A 25,233-nucleotide genomic window follows, 5' to 3' on the forward strand; every position below is an offset into this window, starting at 1 on the left:
AGGATATCCAGGTTGAGATGAGACAAAAATCAAGAATTAGAAAAAGCTCAAAGAAATCAGGGGGATAAATCATGTAAAGAGACACACAAACTTATTACAAGCATAGGGGATAGAGGAAAGGGGAGTTGAGCCTTCATTGTGCTTTGGCTGATCTCCAGGAGTGCCAAGAGCCCACCTTATCAGTCCTTTCCCTTCACATGCCTCTTCTCTAGAATGTTTTTTTTAATTAACAGAACGGCAAACAGAAGAGAGAACTCTAGCTGCGTCATCACCTCTCAAGGTTAGTTTCCAAAACAAATGGCTCCTCTCCTGCCCCAGTGCTCAGTTTAAAACTTCCAGTATAGTAGAAATCCATCCTATTATTGGGAACTTGTAGCCCCCCAAAAGAAACACACATTGTCTTTTCAGACTGCAGTCTCTGGAACCTGCTTAAGCTCAGCAAGTTTTTCTTTTTCTAAATAAACATTTTTGTAATTTTATATTGGGGATATCTTTTGTTTTTTACACACAATCACTTCCTAAGAGGCAGCCAAGTTCATAGGTATCTAAGAGCCAGTCTTTGAGTATATGAGACCTGAATTGAAACCCTGTCTGTGTGATTCTGGACAAGTCACAACCTCTGGGAGCCCCAGAAAACTCCCTAAAGCTATGTTTCCGAGCAGTTATTAAATCACATTGGTAAAGGGAATCTTTCACAGATCCAGATTTTTTTTTTTACAAATTTGATGTCCTCATGTACCCCCTTCTCCAACTTTCCCAACTCTCTTAGAACTTTCCCATACTTCTTGTAACAGAGAAACAGGTAAGCAAAACCAAAGGGTGCAGTGACCTCATCTATCAGTCAGTGTACACATTTGGCAGCTAGGTAATAGAGTGCAGAGACTGCCAGGCCTGAAGAAAGACTCATATCCCTGAGTTCAAATCTGGTCTCAGACACTAACTCTGTGACCCTGAGCAAGTCACTTAACCCTGTTTGCCTCAGTTTCCTCACCTGAAAAATGAGCTGGAGAAGGAAATGGCAAACTACTCCAGTATCTTTATCAAGATCTTTGTTAGAAAGTCAGAAATGAATGAAAGCAACAGTCCTCCTTCCTCTCTCCCACCAAACCCATGAGTCTTCTAAACTTTCCTATTTCTGTGGAGGATACCACCATCCTTCCAATAACCCATATTCTCAACCTTAGAATTATCACTATTCTTCCTTCCTTTCCCTTCTCCCTCAACCTCCATGGACAATCACTTAACAAGTCTTAGTGATTCTACTTTTACAACATATATCACTGAGATTCTCTCAGCCTTGCTCAATGCCTCCAGTTAGGGAATACCCTAATGTTCTAAATAGATATTTAAACCCCTGACCTATTCAGTCTTATGTATACAAAGCTAGTAACCAGCATCCTCCATTACATTCCCCTCCTGAATACTGTTAGCCAATAGACATGAGTCACAGATTGCTTTTTCCCAATCATAGTTTTCTATCAGTCACCATATCCCTACCATAGAATAAAAGCCCCTTGACCACGGCAGACCCTTAATAAATGTTTGTTGAATTGAATCAGACTGAGGTGTATTTCAGTGCCCCCCAGAATATTGGCAATTGCATTTAACCTGAGTTCAGCCTTTCAGTATTGTTCTTACATTATTTTAGGCAGCGTCCTCACTTTCCTGATTCTCTGTTTTGTTGGTGTGTTTTACATCTATTCACAAGCCTCTGTATTTTGATCTCTGTCAGTTCTTACAGCACAATGATGTCCCCTGTCATTCCTATACCCCAATTTGGGCAGCCATTTCCCCAATCAACAGGTACCCACTTTCTTCCCAATTTTTTTTTTTTTTTGGTGAGACAATTGGGGTTAAGTGACTTGCCCAGGGTCACACAGCTAGTAAGTGTTAAGTGTCTGAGGCCGGATTTGAACTCAGGTTCTCCTGAATCCAGGGCCAGTGCTTTATCCAGTGCGCCATCTAGCTGCCCCCTTCCCAATTTTTAACAGCCCCATTTCTGTAACACTTGACTGTTGACAAAGCACTAAGAGAAAATAAGTTTCAGGAGGGCAGAAATCATGTCTTATCTAGACTATATATGTTTCCCAATACCCAGCACAGAGCTCTGCATGCGTTATCTCATTTGATTTTTCACAACCCTATAATGTAGGAAGTACAAGGACTGTTATATCCATTTTGCAGAAAAGCAAACTAAGATTTAGAGAAGGGAAGTGACACAGCTAGTAAGTCTCATGGTAGGGACTCAAAGCCAGATCTCCTGACTCCAAAATTCTTTCCACTGCACCTCAATATTTCTTTGCCAAGAAATACCTGAGAACCAGAGGGGTATGTGTCTGGCTGTAACCTAGTCAACGCTAATCTCAGGAGTGGAAGAGCAGGTTTGTGGAAAGAGAGAACACATTATCTATTGGTCATCTATAAAGATAGTGTCCTCTGCTAGTACAGGGTGACATTTGGAGCTGCTTTTATAGGGGGACAGACTGTTCAGTCCACTGATCAACTGGCCAAGCAAACTCATGTGGAGCCTAATGAGCCACCAGGTAGTTTTGTATCTGCTGATTATAATCTGGAGAAAAGTCTGGGCTTCTTTGTTGCTAGGTCCAGAAACTCCACTGACTACATGGGAAGATCACAAAATCAATGGTAGGGTTGGAAGAGATCCCAGCAACAAGGCCTGCTCAAAGGTGATCTTCCATTCTCAATTTATTGCCACAGAGCCTTGAGCAACAAGGGAACTCACTGTATTAATGTGCTGTCATAGAAAGACTAAAGAACTTAGATTTAGGAGACCTGGATTCATATCCAAGTCGTTCCAACTGTTGTTTGACCTTAGGTCAGTCACTCAACATCTCCTACCCTCACTTTCTTCTATGGTAAAATAGAGATAGATGCTTTTAGTACCTACCTAACTGAGGTGTGGAGAAAAGTGCTTTGCAAATCTTAAAGCACTATCTAAGCTTCAGTTGTTATCATCATCATCCCCATCTCTGAGGCTGCCCGGTGTATTATTGGACAGTTCTAATTGCCAAGATGATTTGTTTCTGTAGAGCTAAAAATAGCCTCCCTATCATTTTTACCCATTGTTCCTAGTTCTGCCCTCTGGGGCCAAATGGAACACGGCATCCTAGGACCACAGATTTAGAGATGAAAGAAACCCATGAGGACATTGAGTCTGCCTTCTTAATTTTACAGATGAGGAAACAGTCAGAGAATCTTGCCTCTTATTTTATAGAAAAAACTGAGGCCATTTGCCATGAGTTCCTTCCTCTCTCCTTTTCCTTGTCCCCTATCACTCAGATGCCTTCTGCCCATCTCACGTGATGAAGTGGCCTTATTCCCTGGCAAGGCTAACCCCTCTCTTTATTCAAGTGATCCCTTCTACTCCAGCAGATTTTCCCCTTTATCATCTCCATTCTTTCACTTCTTCTCAATCTGTCCCTCTCTACTGGTTCATTTCCTACTGCCTATAAACATGCCCTTGTCTCTCCCATCCTGAAAAAAAAAAAAAACCTACCCTCATTGGACCCTTTCATTCCCCACTGTCCTCCTATATCTCTTCTGCCCTTTGCAGCCAAACTCTTTGAAAGGCTGTCTATAGTAGCTGCTTCTACTTTCTCTCCTCTTGCTCTCTTCTTAACCTTTTGCTATCTGGCTTTTGATCTTATCATTCCATAGTGACTAATGATCTCTTAGTCGCCAAATCCAATGACCTTTTCTTTTTTCATATGTGATAAACATTTTTATTTATATTTTTGAGTTCCAAATTCTATCCCTCCCTCCTCTCCCCATTCCTTGAGGCAGTAAGCCATCAGATATAGATCATACACACACAATTATGTAAAACACTACCATATTAGTAATTTTGTATAAGAAAATTTGAATAAAAGAAAAAATGAAAGAAAGTGGAAAATAGCATGCTTCTGTCTGAGTTCAATCAATATCAGTTCTTTCATTTGGAGGTGGATCGTATGTTTCATCAATAGTCCTTTGGGATTGTCTTGGATCATTATATTGCTGGGAGTAGTTAAGTCATTCACAATTGCTCATAGAACAATAATGCTGTCACTGCACAATGTTGTCCTTATTCTGCTCACTTCATTATACATCAGTTCATATAAATCTTTCCCAGGCCTTTCTGAAATTATCCTGCTTGTCATTTCTTATAGCACCATAATATTCCATCACAATCATATACCACAGCATGTCTAGCCATTCCCAATTGATGGGCATTCCCTTGATTTCCAATTCTTAGCCATCACAAAAAGAGCTTCTATAAATATTTTTGTACAAATAGGTACTTTCCTCTTTTTTGGGATGTCTTTGGGATATAAACCTAGCAGTGATATTGCTGGATCAAAGGGAATGCACAGTTTGATAGTCCTTTGGCCATAGTTCTAAGTTGCTTTCCAAAATGGTTGGATCAGTTCACAACTTCACCAACTGGGATTAGCATCCCAGTTTTCCCAAATCCCCTCCAACATCCAACATTTTCCTTTTTTGTTATATTTGCCACTCTGATAGGTGAGGTGATACTTGAGAATTGTTTTAATTTGCTTTTCTCTGATCAATAGTGATCCAGAACATTTTTTCATATGACCATAGATAACTTTGATTTCTTTGTCTGAAAACTGCCTGCTCATATCCTTTGACTGTTTATTGATTGGGGAATGACTAGTATTTTTATAAATTTGACTCAGTTCTCTATATATTTGAGAAATGAAGTCTTTATCAGAGATATTTGTTGCAAAAATTCTTTCCCAGTTTTCTGCTTTCCTTATAATTTTGGTTGCATTGGTTTTGTTTGTGCAAAATCCTTTAAATTTTATATAATATATATCTACTTTACCATTTTTAATGCTCTCCATATCTTCTTTGGTCCTAAATTCTTCCCCTGTCCATAAACCTGACAAATAAACTATTCCATACTCTCTTAATTTGCTTATGGAATCACTCTATGTGTAAATCATGTACCCATTTTGACCTTATTTTAGTATATGGTATGAGATGTTGGTCTACACCTAGTTTCTGCAATGGCCTTTTCATAATCCTCCTTCTCCTTGACCTCTATGCAGCCTTTGACACTGTTGATCACCTTCTCCTTGATACCCTCCTCTCTCTAGGTGTTCAGAATACCTCTCTCTTGATTTTCCTCCTACCTATCTGACTGCACCTTCTCTGTGTCCTTTGACAGATCCTCCTCCAGATCATGTCTTCTAGACATAGATTCTGTCCTGGACTGTTTTCTCTTCTTTGTTGAATAGCCAGAAGGCTGGTATCACTGGATTGAAGATTATAGATCAGAAAGTAAGCTATAAGAAAACTGGAAAGGTAGGAGGGGGCTAGGTTAGAAGGACTTTGAATGCCAAACAGAACATTTTCTATTTGATCCTGGAGGCAACGAGGAGCCATTGGAGTTTACTGAGTAAGGGGCAACTTGATAGGAACTGCTTTTCAGGAAAATCACTTTAGTGGCTGAATTGGATGGAGTGGGGAGAGACGTGAGGCAGGCATACCCACCAATAGGCTATCACAATAATTAAGGTGTTAGGTGATGAGGGACTGCACAACAGCGCTGGCACTTTCAGAGGGGAAAGGGGGCTTATTTGAGAGATGTTGCTAAGTTGAAATTCACAGGCTTTGGCAACAGATTAGATATGGCCTGGAGAGATAGGAATCCAGCATGACTCCTAGGCTGTCAGCCTGGGACACTGGGAAGATAGTGTTCCCCTGTATAATAATAGGGAAGATAGGAGGTAGGAAGAGTTTAGGGGGAAAATTAAGAGGGAAATGAGTTCTGTTTTGGACATAGGGAATTTAAGGTGTCTATTGGACATCTAGTTTGAAATGTCTGAAAGGCAATTAGAATTGAACAAATAGAAACTAATTGCTCTATGAGACATCAAGATACAATAGAACAAAATTTTTAAAATTTTAAAATGGAAGAAAATGTGAAATTTTTCATTGGAAAAACAACTGATCTAGATAGATCCAGGGGGAAAAAAGAAGAGCAGCTAGGTGGCACAGTGGATAGAGCACTGGCCCTGGACTCAGGAGAACCTGAGTTCAAATCCAGCCCCAGACACTTAACACTTACTAGCTGTGTGACTTTGGGCAAGTCACTTAACCCCAATTGCCTCACCAAAAAAAACAAACAAAAAAACAAAAAGAAAGAAAGAAAATATATCGAGGAGAGATAATACAAGAATTATTGGACGACCTGAAAACCATGCCCCACCCCCTCCCAAAAAAAGGCCTGGACAATATATTTCAAGAAATTATCAAAGAAAACTACCCTGATATATTAGAACTAGAGGACAAAATAGGAATTGAAAGAATCCACTGATCACCACCTGAAAGAGATCCCAAAATGAAAACTCCCAGGAAGATCAAAGACAAATTTCAAAGCTCACAGAACAAGGAGAAAGTATTGCAAGCAGCCAAAAAGAAACAATTCAAATATCATGGAATTAGTCAAAATTACACAGGATTTGGCAGCTTCTACATCAAAGAACTGCAGGGCTTGGAAGATGATACACCAGAAGACAAAGGAGTTAGGTTTACAACCAAGAATCATCTACCCAGCAAAACTGAATATAATCTTTTGGGGGGAGGGGGAAATGGATTTTTAATGAAATAGAAAACTTTCAAATATTTCTTATTAAAAGGCCAGAGTTGAATAAAATACTTGACCTCCAAATACAAAACTCAAGGGAAACATAAAAAGGTAAAAAAACAAAGAAACAAACAAGATAGACAAACTATAAGAAATTCAATAACGTTAAACTATTTATATTTCTATATGACAAACGAATATTTGTAAGTCTTAGCAACTTTATTATAAGAGCCATTAGAGGGACTATATGTAGACTGAGAATGTGGTTATTAGGTGACATTGATGTGACAACACCCCCCCCCCCCCAAATAAAGGGTTAAGAAAGAAATTGCATGGAAGGAGAAGGGAAATTGAATGGGGTAAATTGTCCCACAAAAAAAAAAAAAGAGGCATGAAAGAACTATTATAATGGAGGGAAATATGGAGGACAGGAAGTGTGGCAGGCAAAGATTAAGCCTTATTCTCATAAAAGTTGGTTCAGAGAGGGAATAACATATATACCCAGTTGGATATAGAAATCTATCTTACCTTATAAGGAAGTTAAAAAAAGGAACAGGGATAATAGAAGGGGGAGGGGGGACTGATACAAGGGAGGAGATATTGGGAAAAGTGATCAAAAATAAAACACTTGTGAGGAGGAAAAAGGTAGGAATAAGAGTGGGAGGGATAAACAGGTGAAAAATAGCATGGAGGGAAATAAAGTTAGTCATCATAACTATAAATGTGAATGGGATGAACTCACCCATTAAATGGAAGCAGATAGCAGAATGAATTAAAACCCCAAATCCTACAATATGTTGTTTACAAGAAACACATCTGAAGCAGAGAGATACACACAGGGTACACATAAGCTATTATGCTTTAGCTGAATCAAAGAAAGCAGGGGTAGCAATCATGATTTCAGACAAAGCAAAAGCAAAAATAGAACATTACAAGAGATAAAGAAGGAAACTATATCATGCCTAAAGGTACCATAGACAATGAAGTCATATCAATATTTAACATATATGCACCAAATGGTAGAGCATCTAAGTTTTGGGGGGTTTTTTGTGGGGCAAGGAAGGCTGTGACTTGCCCAAGGTCACATAGTGTCAAGTGTCGGAGGCCAAATTTGAACTCAGGTCCTTCTGAATCCAGGGCTAGTGCTTTATCCACTGTACTGCCTAGCTGCCCTAGCATCTAAATTTTTGAAGGAGAAATTGAATGAGTTACAGAAGGAAATAAATAATAAAACTATGCTAGTGGGAGACCTTAGCCTTCCCCTCTCAGAACTAGATGTATCTAACCAAAAAATAAACAAGAAAGAAGTTAAGGAAATGAATAAAATTCTTGAAAAGTTAGATATGATAGATCTCTGAAGAAAACTGAACAGTAATAGAAAGAAATATACCTTCTCAGCAGTACATGGGACCTTCACAAAAATAGATCATGTATTAGGGCATAATAACCTTAAAACCGGATTCAGAAAAGCAAAAATAGTAAATGCATCCTTTTCAGATCATAATGCAATAAAAACTACATTCAATAATGGACAATTGAAAGAGATTAAAAATCAACTTGAAATTAAATAATCTGATCCTAAAAAACAAGTGGGTCAAAGAACAAATCATAGACACAATCAAAAATTTCATTAAAGAAAATGACAATGATGAGACAACATATCAAAGTTATGGGATGCAGCCAAAGCAGTTCTTGAGGGAAAATTTATATCCCTAACTGCTTATATCAATAAAATAAAGAAAAAGCAGATCAATGATTTGGGCATGCAACTAAAAAAACTAGAAAATTAACAAATTTTAAATCCCCAAGTAAACACCAAATTGGAAATTCTGACAATCAAAGGAAAGATTAATAAAATTGAAAGTAAGGAAACCATTGAGTTGGTTTTATGAAAAAACAATAAAAATAGATAAATGACTGGTTAATTTGGTCAAAAAAAGGAAAGAAGAAAACCAAATTACTGGTATCAAAAATGAAAGGGTGGCAGCTAGATGGTGTAGTGGATAAAGCACCGGGCCTGGATTCAGGACTCCTGAGTTCAAATCCAGCCTCAGACACTTGACACTTACTAGCTGTGTGACTGTGGGCAAGTCACTTAACCCTCATTGCCCTGCAAAAAACCCCAAAACCCAAAAAACCCAAAAAACAAAAATGAAGGGGTGAACTCACCACCAATGAAAAGGAAATTAAGACAATTATTAAGAATTATTTTGCCCAATTATATGCCAATAAATTTGACAATCTAAATGAAATGGATGAATATCTACAAAGATATAAATTAACAGATTAACAGAAGAAATAAAATGATTAAATAACCCAATTTTAGAAAAAGAAATTGAATAAGCCATCAATAAACTTCCCAATACTATATAAATTATTTGAGAAAATAAGTGAAGAAGGAGTCCTACCAAATTCCTTTTATGAGACAAATATGATGCTGGTACCCAAACCAGGAAGAGCCAAAACAGAGAAAGAAAATTATAGACCAATCTCCCTAATGAATACTGATGCAAATTTTAAAAATAAAATACTAGCAATTACATTACAGCAATACATCACAAGGATCATACACTATGACCAGGTGAGATTTATACCAGGTATGCTGGGCTGGTTCAATATTAGGAAAACTATCAGCATAATTAACCATATCAATAACAAAAACAACAGAAATCATATGGTTATCTCAATAAATGCAGAAAAGGCCTTTGACAAAATACAGCAACCATTCCTTATAAAAACACTGGAGAGCATGGGAATAAATGGAGCTTACCTTAAAATGATAAATAATATTTATCTAAAACCATCAGCAAGCATTATCTGTAATGGGGATAAGCTAAAAGCCTTCCCAATACAATCAGGGGGTGAAGCAAGGATGCCCATTATCACCTCTATTATTTAATATTGTACTAGAAATATTAGCTATAGAAATAAGAGAAGAAAAAGAAATTAAAGGAATTAGAATAGGTAATGAGGAAACAAAATGATCACTCTTTGCAGATGATATGATGTTATACTTAGAAAATCCTAGAGAATAAACTAAAAAACTACTTGAAATTGTTAACAACTTTAGGAAAATTGCAGGATACAAAATAAACCCACATAAATCATCAGCATTTCTATATATTTCCAACAAAGTCCACCAACAACGAATAAAGAAATTCTGATAAAAATAACTGTGGACAATATATAAAATACTTGGGAGTCTACCTTCCAAGACAAACCCATATGACCAGAACTATAAAACACTTTTCACACAAATAAAGTCAGATCTAAACAACTGGGAAAATATTAATTGCTCATAGGTAGGCCGAGCAAATATAATAAAAATGACAATCCTACTTAAGTTAATTTATTTATTTAGTGCTATACTAATCAAACTATCAAAAAATATTTTATAGCTCTAGAAAAATAATAACAAAATTCATATGGAAATGTCTGAAAGGCAGTTGGAGATGTGAGATTGGAGGTCAGCAAGCAGAGAGATTGGGGCAGGAAAAATACATTTGAAAATCATCAGTATAGAGATGGTAACTAAATCCATGGGGGCAGATGAGGTCACCAAGTGAAGCAGTATAGAGGGAGAAGAGTGCAGGACAGAAAGACATGAGTTTGAATGTTGCCTCACACATTTACTAAACGTGTGACAGTAATGTGGGCAGGTCACTTAATCTCAATCAATAAACATTTATTAAGTACCTACAATGTGCCAGGCATTTTGCTAAGTGCTAGGGATACAAAAAGAGGTGAAACACAGTCCCTGCCCTCAAAGAGCTTACAATCTAATGGGGGAGACAACATGTAAAGAAATATATATAAAGCAAGCTATATATAGGATAAATAAAAGATAATTAAAAAGGAAGTCCCCAGCACTCTATCCACCAAGGCAACTAGAGGCTTCAATCTCTTTATCTCTAACCACATGACAGCTCTTCAAATACCAAGGACAACTGGCATGTCCTCCTTTGGTTTTTTTCTTCTTCAAGCTTTACATCTCCTCTTCCTTCCACTAATTCCCATATGGCATAGTTTCCTTTCCTCCTGCCATTTTGGTCTCCTCCCTTTAGCCAATTTATCCTTCTTAAATGAAGGAGCCTAGACCTGCATTCAATACTACAGTTGTGATCTGGCCAAGACAGAATACACTGGAATTAGTAACTCCTTTATTCTGAACATTCTGTAAGCCTCAGACATTAGCTTTTATTGGCTATGACATCATGATGACATACTGAAAATTTCAGATGATGATGATGAGAGTTAGCACATAAATAAAGCTTTAAGGTTTGCAAAACTCTTTACATTTGGTTTTAGCAATTTCGGGAAGCCACCTGAGTAGATGCTATTATTATCCCCCATTTTCCAGATGAGGAAACTGAGGCTTAGAGAGGATAAATGACTTGCTGAGGGTCACACAGCTAATAAGTGTTTGAATATTTGAACTCAGGTCTTCTTGACTTTAATTCTAGCATTCTTACTTTTCCTTATAGACTAAGACTCAAAACGAAAGCCATCCAAAACATTTCTTTTATTTACATGTAGTTTAAAACACCTGAAAGGTTACACTCAAAACATCAATAGAAAGCATCTGAAAGTGTGAAAATGTTATCAATATGTACGTACCAAAGAACCAGGCTGTGCTTCTCAGAAGCTTTTAAAGAGGTGGGTGAGGTAGGCAGGCCCTATTAACAGGGCAGTGCTGAAGTCTCAGAAGGTAGGGAGCTGCCTGTTCTAAGAAGGTAGATATGGAGAACTCATTCTGTGACCTAACAGCCCACCTTGGGCTGGACTCAGTTTCTTTCAATCAATCATTGGTAGGGAGGTAGAACCTCACCAAAGAGCAGTCCTAAGGAAGCAGGGAATGGGCAGCTGCCTGTTCAACTCCTGACCATTCACCTCCAGCCCCCGACTTGGATCCTCCAGCCCCCACAGCCACCAGCTGTTGGAATGAGATGTTGCTGCTAGAGACCTATAACCCTGAGTCCCAAAGTCTGGAATTCAATTCCATTTCACCCCAGCTTGGTTTGCATCCACAAATGGAGCCTCTTCTCATTTCAGGATGAGGAAAGGAGTCACTTACGTCATGAAACCCCGGGTCAGTTTCAGGACCGCTTCATAGGAGACAAAAACTACCATGTTCACAGGGAAGGCCCGACAACAGTTCAGAGCCAGTCCTTTAAACAAGACCCTCACTCCTTCCTCCTTCACACTTTGCGTGATACAATGGATGAATCCTCGGTACCGCTGCTGACCCAGCCCATCAACCTGCAGACGGGACTTGATCACATCCATGGGAGTGGCCACGGCCCAGGCCAGGACACCCGCACAGCCACCAGAGAAGAGCACACCCAGGATGTCTGCAAGGGAGAGACAGAGAAGGCACTCAGCACCACACTCATATTTCGGATATGGGAACTAGCTGCTCTATATCTAAGCCTCATCACTTGGATGATTACCATAGCCTCCTAACCGCTTTGTCACTTTTCCCTGCTCTAATTCAGCTACCATCATTACCAAATTCATCTTCCTAAGGCACAAAGTTGACCATATCACACACTCCTCTGATCAGAAATCTTCGCTGATTTCCTAACTGTATATAGAATAAAATTCAGGCTCCTTAGCCTAGGATTTAAAGACCTCCACACTCTGGCTGATGCCGGCTTTTCCAGATTTATTCTTATTATCCCCCTTCATCCATTCTATATTCCATCCAAACAAACCTATTTAGACTTCTAAGGCCCTGTGCTTGCACAGTGAGTTTTCTTCCATGCCTGGAAGGCTATCCCTCCTGAAATTCTTACCTCCCTTTAAGGTTTAATTCAGTTGCCACCTCATAACTGAATCCCTTCTGAAGCACCTAGTAGTTACTGCTAGGTGGTGTAGAGCAGGGCTTCTTATACTTTTTTCCACTCATGACCCCTTTCCTTTTTCATTGGAGAATCTTTTTTTTGGGGGGGGGAAGGCAATTAGGGTTAAGTGACTTGCCCAGGGTCACACAGCTAGTAAGTGTGTAAAGTGTCTGAGGCCAGATTTGAACTCAGGTACTCCTGAATCCAGGGCTGGTGCTCTATCCACTGCGCCACCTAGCTGCCCCGAGAATTTTTTACTGATGCCAGGTGTATGAGTATATAAAATAGGTACACAGGACTGTTACCAAATTTTTCATGACCCCAACATTCAGTTATACAGCCCACAGTTTAAGAAGCTAGAGCATAGAGGGAAGATAACGATTCCTGAAGTCAGGAAAAGTCTGAGTTCAAATCCTGCCTCAGACACTTATTAACGGTGTGACACTGGACAAGCCGCTTAACCTCTGTCTACCTCAGTTTCTTGATCTGTAAAATGGAGATAATCACAACACCTGCTTCCCAAGGTTGTCTTTGTGAGAGTAAAATGTGATAATATTTGTAATCACTTTGAGAACCTTAAAGCAATATGTAAATCCTAGCTATTGTTACTATTCTCCAAAAATGTAAACTCCTTGAGGGCAGGGATGATTTGTCTTTGTCACCAGAACCTAGCCCAGTGCCTGGCACTTCATAATAACTTTGTCAATCTCTGTTGAGTGTTGGTCTTACCTGGATGACTCTGCCCAGTTGGAGTGAGCCACTCACAGATGATGGAGTAGGAGAGGAAGTACGTGGCAAAGGAATTGCAATCTCGGAACATCAATGCCAAGCTGCCCTTGTAGAGGCCTCCCAAGCCTTCTTCCTTGGCCACAGTCTTCAGGCAGTGCAGGGGACCTTGGTACTTTGGTGGGGGAAGGAGCTCACTGGGAGATGAAGAAGTTATCGAGGGACGCTGTTTCTGTGTCTGCAATCGGATTTTGGCCACTTCTGTCGGGGATGTCAGTGTGACCTGGGAAATCAAAGGAAAGACCAAGAATAAAACTGCTGCTATGTTATTGGGGTGCAGTGGAAAGAATGCTGGCCTCAGAGTCAGAGGAGGCCTGAGTTCAAATCCAGGATCTGACTCTTAATAGCTGGGTGACCCTGAGTAAGTCATTTAACCTCTTAGCTTCAGTTTCCTCATCTGTAAAATGGAAATTAAAAATAGTTGCACAAAAACCCTATGTCACAATGAGACACACACACATATACACACATACATTTAAACATATCCTATGCAGGAAATTATTTTGCTTGATTAAGCATATTTGTTACAAAAGTTTTTCTTTTTCCCAATGAGGGGAAATTGTTGGCATAGAAAACAGGTTTTTGTTCATTAAATAGTTTACTTTTTAAAATCCCTGTCTCACAGGGTTTGATTTTTTGGGTGGGGGAGGTTTTGGTTTTGGGGTTTTTGGTGGGGGGGGTTGGCAGGGCAATGAGAGTTAAGTGACTTGCCCAGGGTCACACAGCTAATAAGTGTCTAGTGTCTGAGCCTGGATTTGAACTCAGGTCCTCCTGAATCCGGGGCAGGTGTTTTATCCACTGTACTACCTAACTGCCCCCTTCACAGAGTTTTTGAGGAGAGTATTTTGTAAACTCTAAAAGCATCATAGAAATGGTTGCTATCACTGTCTTCCCCACACTGTTGTCACATGGATGATCTCCTAATATGCTCATTTTCAATAAGATTCTCAGAGAAATTAATTGACACTGCCCAAGACCATGCATCAAAGACATATTTAAAGGCAGGGTCAGCGCGAGAGCAGCCTGGGCACCTCCAACCTCTCAGCTCAAGGACCACCAAACATTTTTCTAGAGGCCTTGTTAGGAGCCCGTCATTCCAAAAGTGGGCAGCTTCTGGAGCCTCAGTGAAGACCCCACTCTGTTTCTCTACCGCACCAAGTTCTTCTTCTTGCAGCTACTTCCTAAAGCCCAAGTTAATGATAAAAAAGCCCTGGGTTGGAAATCAGGAAAACCTGGGCTAATACCCTGCCACTTACACTTACTAACTGTATAACTAACATAACCTTGGGCAAATCCATTGGACCCTTTGAACTTCAGCTTTTTCTTTAGTAAAACTGCAAAGATGACACTTGTACTTTCTACCTCCTAGGGGTGTTAGGAGGAAAGTAATTTGTTTAAAACCTTTTATTCCCTGGGGGGATGAAGGATCATAGATGACATTGGAAAGAACTTTAAAGGTCATGTGGTCCCAACTCTTCATTATACAGATAAGGATATATTTGGAAAGGAATGTAATATAAACAAACAACATGACTGTTTTTTCAGTTGTTTAACTTTAAGCACTAGGGAAATGGGAACTGTTGCCCAGAGGTCTTAGAGTGGGTAACATGGATCTAGTGCTGCTCACATACTTGTCTCCTCTCTTCTAACATCTTTCTTTCTTTTTTCTTTCCTTCATTTCTACCTTCCTTTTTTCCTGATAGGGTAGGGGACCCTAGACCCTGGACCCTTTCACTCTTCTAAACCCTCTGCAATCCACTTTCCAATTTTATTCTTCAATGAAACTGTTCTCTTGAAAGTGACCAATGATCTCTTGGTTACCAAATCTAATGGCCTTTATCAATCCTTTTTCTTCTTGACCTCTCTGCATCGTATGACACCATTCATCACTCTCTTCTTCTGCATGGTCTCTCTTTCCTAGGTTTCTCTAGTTCTCTTCACATCTATCCAACTGCTCTTTCTCAGTTTCCTTGGCTTGCTCTTCATGCTTATAATGTTTAATAATCATGTGGTCTCTGTTCTGGGTCCTCTTCTCTCTCCCGTCTATATCCTCTCACTTGGCAATCTCACCAGATCTCATGAGTTGAACTATCATCTCTATGCAGATGACTCACAGATCTATATGTCTAACCCTAGTATCTCTCCTGAGCTCTAATTCAATAGCAGCAGCTGCCTTTTGGACATCTCAAACTGGATACTTTGGGTTATCCAGTTTGAGGGTTAAGTGACTTGCCCAGGTTCACACAGCTGGAAGTATCAAGTGTCTGAGTCCAGATTTGGATTCAGGTCTTCCTGAATCCAGGGCTGGTGCTTTATCCACTGTGCCACCTAGCTGTCCCCTCAAACTGGATATCTTAGAGGAATCTCAAACGTGACACATCTAAACTCAAACTTGTTATCTTCCCCTCCCCCTTCCCACCAAAAATCCTTTCCCTCTTTTGAACTCCTCTATTGCTATTAAGGGCACAACCATTCTCCAGTCACCCAGGCTTGCAACTTCAATGCCACCTTCAACCCCTCACTCTCACTCACCCCATATTATACAATCAATTCCCAAATTGTTTTTTCCTTCACAACACCTCTTATATATGCCTCCTCTTCTCTCCACTCACACAGCCATCACTCTAGTAAAGCCCCATAGCACTTCTAGAGCCTGGACAATGGCAAAAGCTTACTATTTGGTCTCCCAAGCTCAAGTCTCTGCCTACTTCATTGCATTCTTTATTCAGCTGCCCAAGAGATTTTCTTAAAGTTCTGATAATGTAGCCCCACTTCCTCAATAAACTAAAGTAACTTCCTGTTGCCTGCAGGATAAAATAAAAATCTCTCTATTTGACATTTATGGCTCTTGGTAATCAGTCCCTTTCCTGCCTTTCCGGTCTTCTCACATTCTCCTCCCCTCCACATACTTTATCACACACACACACACACACACACACACACACACACACACACACTACTTCATCCTCAACTCAACCTTTGCTGACTGGCTCTCATGCCTGCAATGTTCTCCTTCACAGTGCCTCAGTTTCTCTGGCTTCCTTAAAGACTCAAGTCAAATATCACCTTCTACAGGAGGCTGTTCTAGTCCCCCTCATCATCCCCAAAATTACCTTCCATCTATTCTGTGTATATTTATGTGTACCTAGTTATTGACCCATCTCTCTCATTAGAATATGAGCTCCTCATGACAGAGACAGTGTTTTTGTGTATTTCTGTATCTCAGGGCCTGGCACAAAGTAAATATTTAATAAATGCTTCTTTAATGACTGATTGTCAGGTCAACAAGTCCATTCATGCCCTACCTTTAGGCAGGATTATATCAAATCAAACAAAAAGATTGTCCTAATCATTTTCCTGCCTCCTACTTCATGAGAATTTGTGCCTTACTAGAGCAGAGCACCAGAGCAGGAGCCAGGCAGGTGGCCTGCAATCTAATCCTAACCCTTTTAATTTAATTTAATTTAATTTAATTTTTTTTTTCAAGGCAATTGGGGTTAAGTGACTTGCCCAGGATCACACAGCTAGTAAGTGTTAAGTGTCGGAGGTCAAATTTGAACTCAGGTCCTCCTGAATCCAGGGCCGGTGCTCTGTCCACTGTGCCACCTAGCTGCTCCCTAACCCTTTTGCTAATTTCTGGGGAGGCCTCAGATTTCCTTTCCTAAGCCTCAGTTTTTTCACCTGTATGATGAGAGAATGAACTAGGTTGGTCTCTAAGGCCCTTTCCAAGTCTGACATTCTATGATCCCATGACCTTATTGCTTACCAGAAGCTAGGAATACCAGTGGGATCCTTTTCTCTAAGACTCTAAAGCCCCATGGATTTATTTCTCCCACTTTAAACATGATTCCTGGGAACAGAGGGCCAATCTTGTCCTTCCTTACCCTGACCATGCCAGAGGCACATCCTGAAAGAGTGATGTCCATTTTGGAGGGCTTCACGTCCGCATTGCCATACTTGAGCTTGCAGATGTGAGAAAGGCAGTGCCTATAGGTGCCAAAGGAGACTGAGGAGACCAGAGACACTGTACACACGGGCAGGGAGAGCCCCCTGTAGAACCCAGATAGCTGGAGCCAGGAAACCAGCAAAAAAGAGAAGAAAAGAGAGATTGAGAGATCATTAGAAAAGAGAATGGCATCAATTTGGAACCATGCCCCAAAGGACTATAAAACTGTGCATACCCTTTGATCCAGCAATACCACTGCTAGGTTTATATCCCAAAATATTCATTAAGCACCTACCATGTGCTAGGTATTGAGCTAAGTACTGGGAATATAGAAAGAGGCAAAAGACAGTCCCTACTCTCAAGGAGCTTACAGTCTAATGGGGGAGATATCATACCATACTATTTCTTATTGCCCTTTGATTTTTCTTTGAGTCAATGTGTCCTCACTGCTGACTTCTTGAGGACAGGTACCAAATGTCTTTCTTCTGTCTCCTCCACAGCTTAGCTTAGCACAGGGGCCCCAGCACACAGTAAGTGCCTAATAAGATAACTCGGTAGAAGGAATAACTGGAGACAAAAGTGGGACATAGTACATGTCCATGGGGACAGGAACTGGATCTCTGATTTTGTTAGTATAGTGACCTTCCAGGTGAGGAAGCCAGCTTGCTTGTTGTCTCCCCCATTAGACTATAACTCCTTGTGGGAAGGAACTGTCTTTTGCATCTTTCTGTATCCCCAGTGCTTAGCTCAATGCCTAGCACATAGTAGGTGCTTAATGAATATTTATTGAATGAACGATTAAAAGTAACTTTGCCGGGGGCAGCTAGGTGGCACAGTGGATAGAGCACTGGCCTTGGAGTCAGGAGGACCTGAGTTCAAATCCGACCTTAGACACTTAACACTTATTAGCTGTGTGACCCTGGGCAAGTCACTTAACCCCAATTACCTCACCAAAAAAAAAATAACTTTGCCCCAACTAGAACTGGATAACAATGAGATTGACTGCTCTTCCTATAGTATTTAGCTCTGGGCCTTAGCCACTGTCTATGCTCCAGAAATGCAGGTGATCCAAATGAAGGAAAGAACGCAGGCTTCATTAAATAGTAAGTGCCCATTAGTAGAGGAGCTCATGTAGAGGCTGAATGGCTCTTCCTGCCTACCTCAAAGATGTTGTGGACACTAAGTACTCCTTAGAGTGGGAGGTTGAATAAATTGAATTGACTTGAGAGAGGTAGCATGGCTAACTGGTTAGAGTACTGGGCTCAGGAAGACCTGAGTCTGAATCCCATCTTCAGCACTTATTGGTTGTGTGACCCTAGGCTTTCTGAGCCTTGGTTTCTTCATCTGCAAAATGGGAATAATAAGAGTACACAGGGCTCTCCTGAGGATGGAATGGGATAATTTACTTAATTTGTTGCTATTGTTCAGTTATATCCAACTCTTCCTGATCCCATGAACTATAGCATGTCAATACTGCCCATGGGGTTTTCTTGGCAAAGATTCTGGAGTGGTTTGCCATTTCTTTCGCCAGTCAATTAAGGTAGATAGAGGTTAAGTGGCTTGGCCAGCATCACACAACTATTGTCTGAGACTGGATTTGAACTCAGGTCTTCCTGACTTCAGGCCCAGTGCTCTAGCCACTAAACCATCTAGTTGTCATTGCTATTGTGATTCATCTGAGAAGGAGAGATCTTGTCTTCAATCCTACACCCATTAAGACCAAAATAATTTTAATCCATTTGAATTTTAAAATAAGTTTGGTAAACTACCCTTTGGTCAGGAGATAAAGGAGGCTAGAAGGCAGTATCCTTCCCAGATGATCTTGGTGTTTGCCCTCTGGATGAATTGAACCTCTAAAAGAAATGTTGGGGCAGCTAGGTGGCGCAGTGGATAGAGCACCAGTCTTGGAGTCAGGAGTACCTGAGTTCAAATCCAGTCTCAGACACTTAACACTTACTAGCTGTGTGACCCTGGGCAAGTCACTTAACCCCAATTGCCTCACTAAAAAAAAAAAAAAAGAAAGAAATGTTGATAGTAACCAGGGGCATAGAGTTACCCTTTCTGCTTTGTATAGTTCTCGAACACATTGCCAGATGCTAGTATATTTCTTCTCAGTTTGTATTCTGACCTGTAAAGAAGGAAATGATCCATTTAGAGCTAGGCCAATTACAAGGATCCTTAGGACTTGGGGGTCACCCCGTGGTATCTTGTAAGCTCTGTTTCTAAACCAGTGAAACCAGGAGAAGAGAAACAGAGGGTCAGGAAATCATAGGGTTGCCAAGGATTTTAGGATAAACAAAAGGCAGAAATGTGAACACAGCATCATGGAAAAGCCCGAGAAGTCTTGAACAGTGAAATGACATGTCATCAGTTAGATAAAATTAGATAACTTATGTAAAATCTTTTGAAAATTATTAAGCGAGGGGGCAGCTAAGTGGCACAGTGGATAAAGCACTGGCCCTGGATTCAGAAGGACCTGAATTCAAATCAGGCCTCAGACATTTGACACATACTAGCTGTGTGACCCTGGGCAAGTCACTCAACCCTCATTGCCCTGCAAAAAAGAAAGAAAAGAAAAATAAAGAAAATTATTAAGCACTATAAAATGCTAGCTATTATTATTATTCATATTATTGTAACCCACAAATGGCAGACATAAAAGAAATAGTAATTCTTTAATTCAATTTTATTTTATTTTCAGTTGTAAATTTTGAGAAAGACTAATTTTTTCACTTAATAGTGTTTTCTTTTTTCCCCAATTACATGTAAAGATAGCTTTCAACATTCATTTTTGTAAGATTTGGTGGTTTCAAATTATTCTCCTTCCCTCCCTTTCCTCTTCCCTCCCCAAGATAGCAAGAAATCTGATATAGACTATACACTACAATCATGTTAAACATATTTTCACATTCGTCATGTTGTGAAAGAAGAATCAGAACAAAAGGGAAAAACCACAAAAAACAAAAAACAAAAAAAAAAGGTGAAAATAGTATGGATGCCTCAGTCTTCATTCAGACTCCATAGTTCTTTTTCTGCATGTGGAGAGCATTTTCCATCATGGGTCCTTTGGAATTGTCTTGGGTCATTGTATTGCTGAGAAGAGCTAAGTCTATCACAATTGATCATCACACAATATTGCTGTTACTGTGTATAATATTCTCCTGGTTCTGCTCACTTCACTTAGCATCACTCCATTTAAGTCTTTCCAGGTTTGGGGGTGGGGTTGCAGGGGAATGAGGGTTAAATGACTTGCCCAGGGTCACACAGCTAGTAAATGTCAAGTATCTGAGGCCAGATTTGAACTCAGGTCCTCCTGAATCCAGGGCTGGTGCTTTATCCACTTTGACACCTAGCTGCCCCCATCTTTCCAGGTTTTTCTAAAATCTACCTGCTCATCATTTCTTGTAGTACAATAGTATTCCATTACATCTATATACCATAACTTGTTCAATCATTCCCCAATTGATGGGCCTTCCCTCAATTTCCATTTGAAAGAGGAATTTTTAAGGGCTAGAAATTTTCACTCTTCCCAGACAGATCTGCTATATTATGTACAGGTCTGGGTGATTGATTTTATTGAGATATTATCAAAATAGAATATGTCCAAAGAGCAACCAAGACTGTGGGAAAACTAGAAACCATATCTTCCTAGTATTATTTGACAGAACTGGAGATAGAGGCAGGATTATGGCTAGAGTGCTGGACAGAGACAGGAAGACCTAGGTTCAAATTCTACCCTAGACACATACTAGCTATATCAGCCTGGGAAAATTATTTAACTTCTCTGGGCCTCAGTTTCCTCATTTGTAAAATAAGAGGCTTGGGCTGAATGACCTCTAAGGTCCCTTCCAGCTCTAAATCTATAATCCTATGTTTAGCCTAGAGAAGTGTTGACTTAAACACACTTAGAGCAGTCTTCAACTATCTGAAAGAATGAAGTAGGAAAGAGAATAGACTGATTCTGAATATTTCAAAGAGTCATAACTAGGGACAATGGGTGTACATTACAAAAAGGTTGACTTCAGCTCAATTAAAGAAATCTATAGAATCATTGATAACCTTCCAATCACCAGAAATGTTCAAGCCAAGGTTGAATGAATGACTGGGGGGTGGGGGGGGAGGGAATGGACCTTCTGACACTAAAATCTCATCTAGCTCTGAGATTCCATAACTTTATAAATGAGTTGATTTAGGTTGTCAAAAGGGGGTAGCTGGAAAGACTTAAATGGAGTGGTGCTGAGTGAAATGAGCAGAACCAGGAGAACATTGTACACAGGAACAGCAACAGGGGGCAGCTAGGTGGCACAATGGATAAAGCACCGGCCCTGGATTCAGGAGTTCCTGAGTTCAAATCCAGCCTCAGACACTTGACACTTACTAGCTGTGTGACCCTGGGCAAGTCACTTAACCCCCATTGCCCTGCAAAAAAAAAATAAATTTAAAAAATAAAAAAAAAAAAGAATAAGTCACACAGGAACAGCAACAACGGGCAACAATCAACTGTGATAGACTTAGCTCTTCTCAGCAATACAATGATCCAAGACAATTCCAAAAGACTCGTCGTGGAAAACGCTATCCACATTCAGAGAAGGAATTATGGAGTCTGAATGCAGATTGAAGCATACTATTTTCACTTTTTTTTTTTGGGGGGGGTTGTGGGTTTTTTCCTTTTGCTCCGTTTCTTCTTTCACAACATGATAAATGTGGAAATATGTTTTACATGATTGCACATGTATAACCTACATGAAATTGCTTGCTGTCTAGCAGAGAAGGAAGGGGAGGGAGAAAAATTTGGAATTCAAAATCTTTCCTTTTTTTCCTTAATAGTATTTTATTTTCTTCCAGTTACATATAAAGATAATTTTCAACATTCATTTTTATAAGATTTTTAGTTCCAATTTTTCTCCCTCTCTCCCTTCCCTCACCTCAGACAGCAAGCAATCTAATATAGGTTATATATGTACATTCACATTAAACATTTCCAAAAAAAAAAAAAAAGTATTATAAATCACGGGGCAGCTAGGTGGCGCAGTGGATAGAGCACCGGCCCTGGAGTCAGGAGTACCTGAGTTCAAATTCGGCCTCAGACACTTAACACTTACTAGCTGTGTGACCCTGGGCAAGTCACTTAACCCCAATTGCCTCACTAAAAAAAGAAAAAAGTATTATAAAACATTTCCACATTTGTTACGTTGTGAAAGAAGAATCAGAACAAAAGGGAAACACCAAAAGAAAGATAAAAAAAAAAAAGAAAAAGTTAAAATAGTATGGTTCAATCTGCATTCAGATTCCACAGTTCTTTTTCTGGATGTAGAGAACATTTCCCATCATGAATCCTTTGGAAATGTCTTGTATCTTTGTATTGCTGAGAAGATCATCACACAATGTTGTTGTTCCTGTGTACAATGTTCTCCTGGTTCTGCTTACTTCACTTACTTCTTACTGCTTACTTCAGCATCACTCCATTTAAGTCTTTCCAGGTTTTTCTGAAATCTGCCTGCTCATCATTTCTTATAGTACAATAGTATTCCATTATATTCATATACCACAACTTGCTCAGCCATTTCCCAATTGATGGGCATCCCTTCAATTTCTAATTCTTTGCCACCAAAAAGAAAGCTGCTATAAATATTTTTGTATATGTGGGTCCTTTCCCTTTTTTATGATCTCTTTGGGATACAGACCTAGTAGTTGTATTACTGAGTCAAACAAAGGGTATGCACAGCCCCATAGCCCTTGGGGCATAGTTCCAAATTGCTCTCCAGAATGGTTGGGTCAGTTCACAACTACACCAACAATACATTAGTGTTAAAAACAAAAAACCAATACATTAGTGTTCCAATCAAAATCTTTCAAAAAATAGATGTTGAAAATTGTCTTTACATGTAATGAAAAAATGAAATACTATTAAAATTTTAAAGGGGGCGTTAATCTGAACAAGTGAATAAAAATTAATGTTAAAAATTGAAAGTAAGTGGTAGCGTACTCAGGATCAAACTGGAAAGAATACTAGAATACACTGATGAAATCAAGGTCCCTCTGAAGTACTGAAGTATAACACCTCCATTGGACTACTCCCCTCAATGAAACACTCATCCTCACAGGTTGGAAACCACTTCTTCCTTAGGTTCTTGGGGGTAACCCTGGTGAGATGTAATATAACTTACAGGCCCCCAAAGATATGTTTCTTTTTCAACAGTCAACTGACACAAGTAGTAATTAGAAAAGGATTCAGAAACATGGGCTTGAATCTTAGCTCTGATCTTTATTACTTGAGGGATGTTGTTTAAACCACTTCACCTCTATGGGACTCAGGTGGGTTTTTTCCTCTATAAAATGAGGGGATAGAGTTTGATGATCTCTAAGGTCCTTTCCAGCTCTAACTCCTACGACTCTATGCCAGTGAGCTAAACTATTATTATTTTTTTTTTTAGTGAGGCAATTGGGGTTAAGTGACTTGCCCAGGGTCACACAGCTAGTAAGTGCTAAGTTTCTAAGGCCGGATTTGAACTCAGGTACTCCTGACTCCAGGGTCGGTGCTCTATCCACTGTGCCACCTAGCTGCCCCTCGCTAAACTATTATTGAGATAAATGTATTGAAGATGAAGAGGGAAGGAGGAAGAGAAGGAAAGAAGAAAGGGCAATGGAATGCAGATTTGGGACAAATATAGGGCAAGAATCAAAGTACCTTCACTGTGTCCAGGGGATAACCCACAGCAACACCACAGACACCTGAAAGAAACAGAAATTTTGCAGATGAATGGCACATCATTCATTCCTTAGCCTCTTACCAGTCTTAGAGGAATCTATTAAAAAGGCCAGAGAGATGTCAGGCTTCTCTAAGAACTAGAGGCCCCTATCACAGTCTGTCATGAAGATGCTTTATGCTAGGCAATCTTCCCCAATGATTTGGTTCAGGCCAGACACATTCCTCCCTCCCACCCTCCTAGGTTGGATCTGTAGGACATATCATCATCACTCCAACCCCTTGTGTCCCAGTTCCCAAGCAGTATGGAACACAATTATGGGCAATATAAGACTGCCAGAGGAACACAGGCACAGCACTCCCGACTGAGGGCCAAAAAACACTACGGAAGATAGATGGGGAAAATCTAGGACCACCACAGCTGAGCCATAGCAAGCCAGGTGGTACAGTGGATAGAGTGCCAGGCCTGAAGTCAGGAAGACCTGAGTTCAAATCTTGCCTCAGACATTTAGTAGCTATGTGACCATGGGCAAGCAGTTTACCTCAGTTTCTTCATCTGTAAAATGGGGATAATAATAGTACTTACCTCCCCAGCATTGTTGTGAGGATCAAATGAGATAATATTTGTTTTGTTTTGTCTTTTGGGGGGTTTTTTGTGTATTTTTTTTGTAGGGCAATGAGGGCTAAGTGACTTGCCCAGGGTCACACAGCTAGTAAATGTCAAGTGTCTGAGGACAAATTTGAACTCAGGTCCTCCTGAATCTAGGGCCGGTGCTTTATCCACTATGCCACCTAGCTGCCCCCAAATGAGATAATATTTGTAAAGCACTTAGCACAGAGCTTAGAACTATATTAGCTGCTATGTAAATGCTAGCTATTACTTTTGTAGTGATTAGCACAGTGTAAGCACTATATAAATATTAACAATTATTTAGCAATTAGCTGCCATTCACCTTCCGATCCCTCCTACACATAATCTCAGATTTGTCGACTCTTCAGAGGTAGAAGTACATCTCTCTGATCTAACCCTGGCTTGAATAAGACTCCCCTCTATAACAAACACCCAGAGAAGTATCATCCCGGCCTTGCTTTGAAGATCCTGACTGAGTAGGAGGCCACTACCTCCAGAGGAGCTCACACTCTTAAGTAGTTTATCTAAACTTCAAGACTAAGCCCTGGCAACTTCCACCCATAGTTCCTAATTCTACCTTCAGGGTAAAATTACCAGCAGAATGAGTCTGCATTATGTTATAACTTTCTGGACAGTTGGGCTGCTATGCTGATAAAATCAGGGTAAGCCAGCACTGAAAGTACTGCAGGCCTGTATAAATACCTT

At 40.0% G+C, this 25,233-nt stretch overlaps 1 protein-coding gene across 3 annotated transcripts in view; it reads right to left on the reverse strand.

Moving 5' to 3' along the window:
• The window catches only part of SLC25A47 (solute carrier family 25 member 47), a 36,886-nt gene that overhangs the window by 5,064 nt on the left and 6,589 nt on the right, over nt 1-25,233 (reverse strand). The window contains exons 2-6 of one of the 3 annotated variants that reach the window (XM_043983038.1): nt 23,880-23,923; nt 19,248-19,319; nt 17,130-17,312; nt 13,189-13,468; nt 11,691-11,967 (exon numbers count right to left, since the gene is read on the reverse strand). In XM_043983038.1, coding sequence (XP_043838973.1) covers nt 11,691-11,967; nt 13,189-13,468; nt 17,130-17,312; nt 19,248-19,319; nt 23,880-23,923 — 856 coding nt within the window. Of the gene's footprint in view, nt 1-11,123; nt 11,968-13,188; nt 13,469-17,129; nt 17,313-19,247; nt 19,320-23,879; nt 23,924-25,233 lie in introns of those variants that run through there. The other 2 variants (XM_043983039.1, XM_043983040.1) reach the window with 2 other exon arrangements.

Source organism: Dromiciops gliroides, chromosome 2 (genome assembly GCF_019393635.1).
Source record: "Dromiciops gliroides isolate mDroGli1 chromosome 2, mDroGli1.pri, whole genome shotgun sequence".
NCBI classification, from domain to species: domain Eukaryota; kingdom Metazoa; phylum Chordata; class Mammalia; order Microbiotheria; family Microbiotheriidae; genus Dromiciops; species Dromiciops gliroides.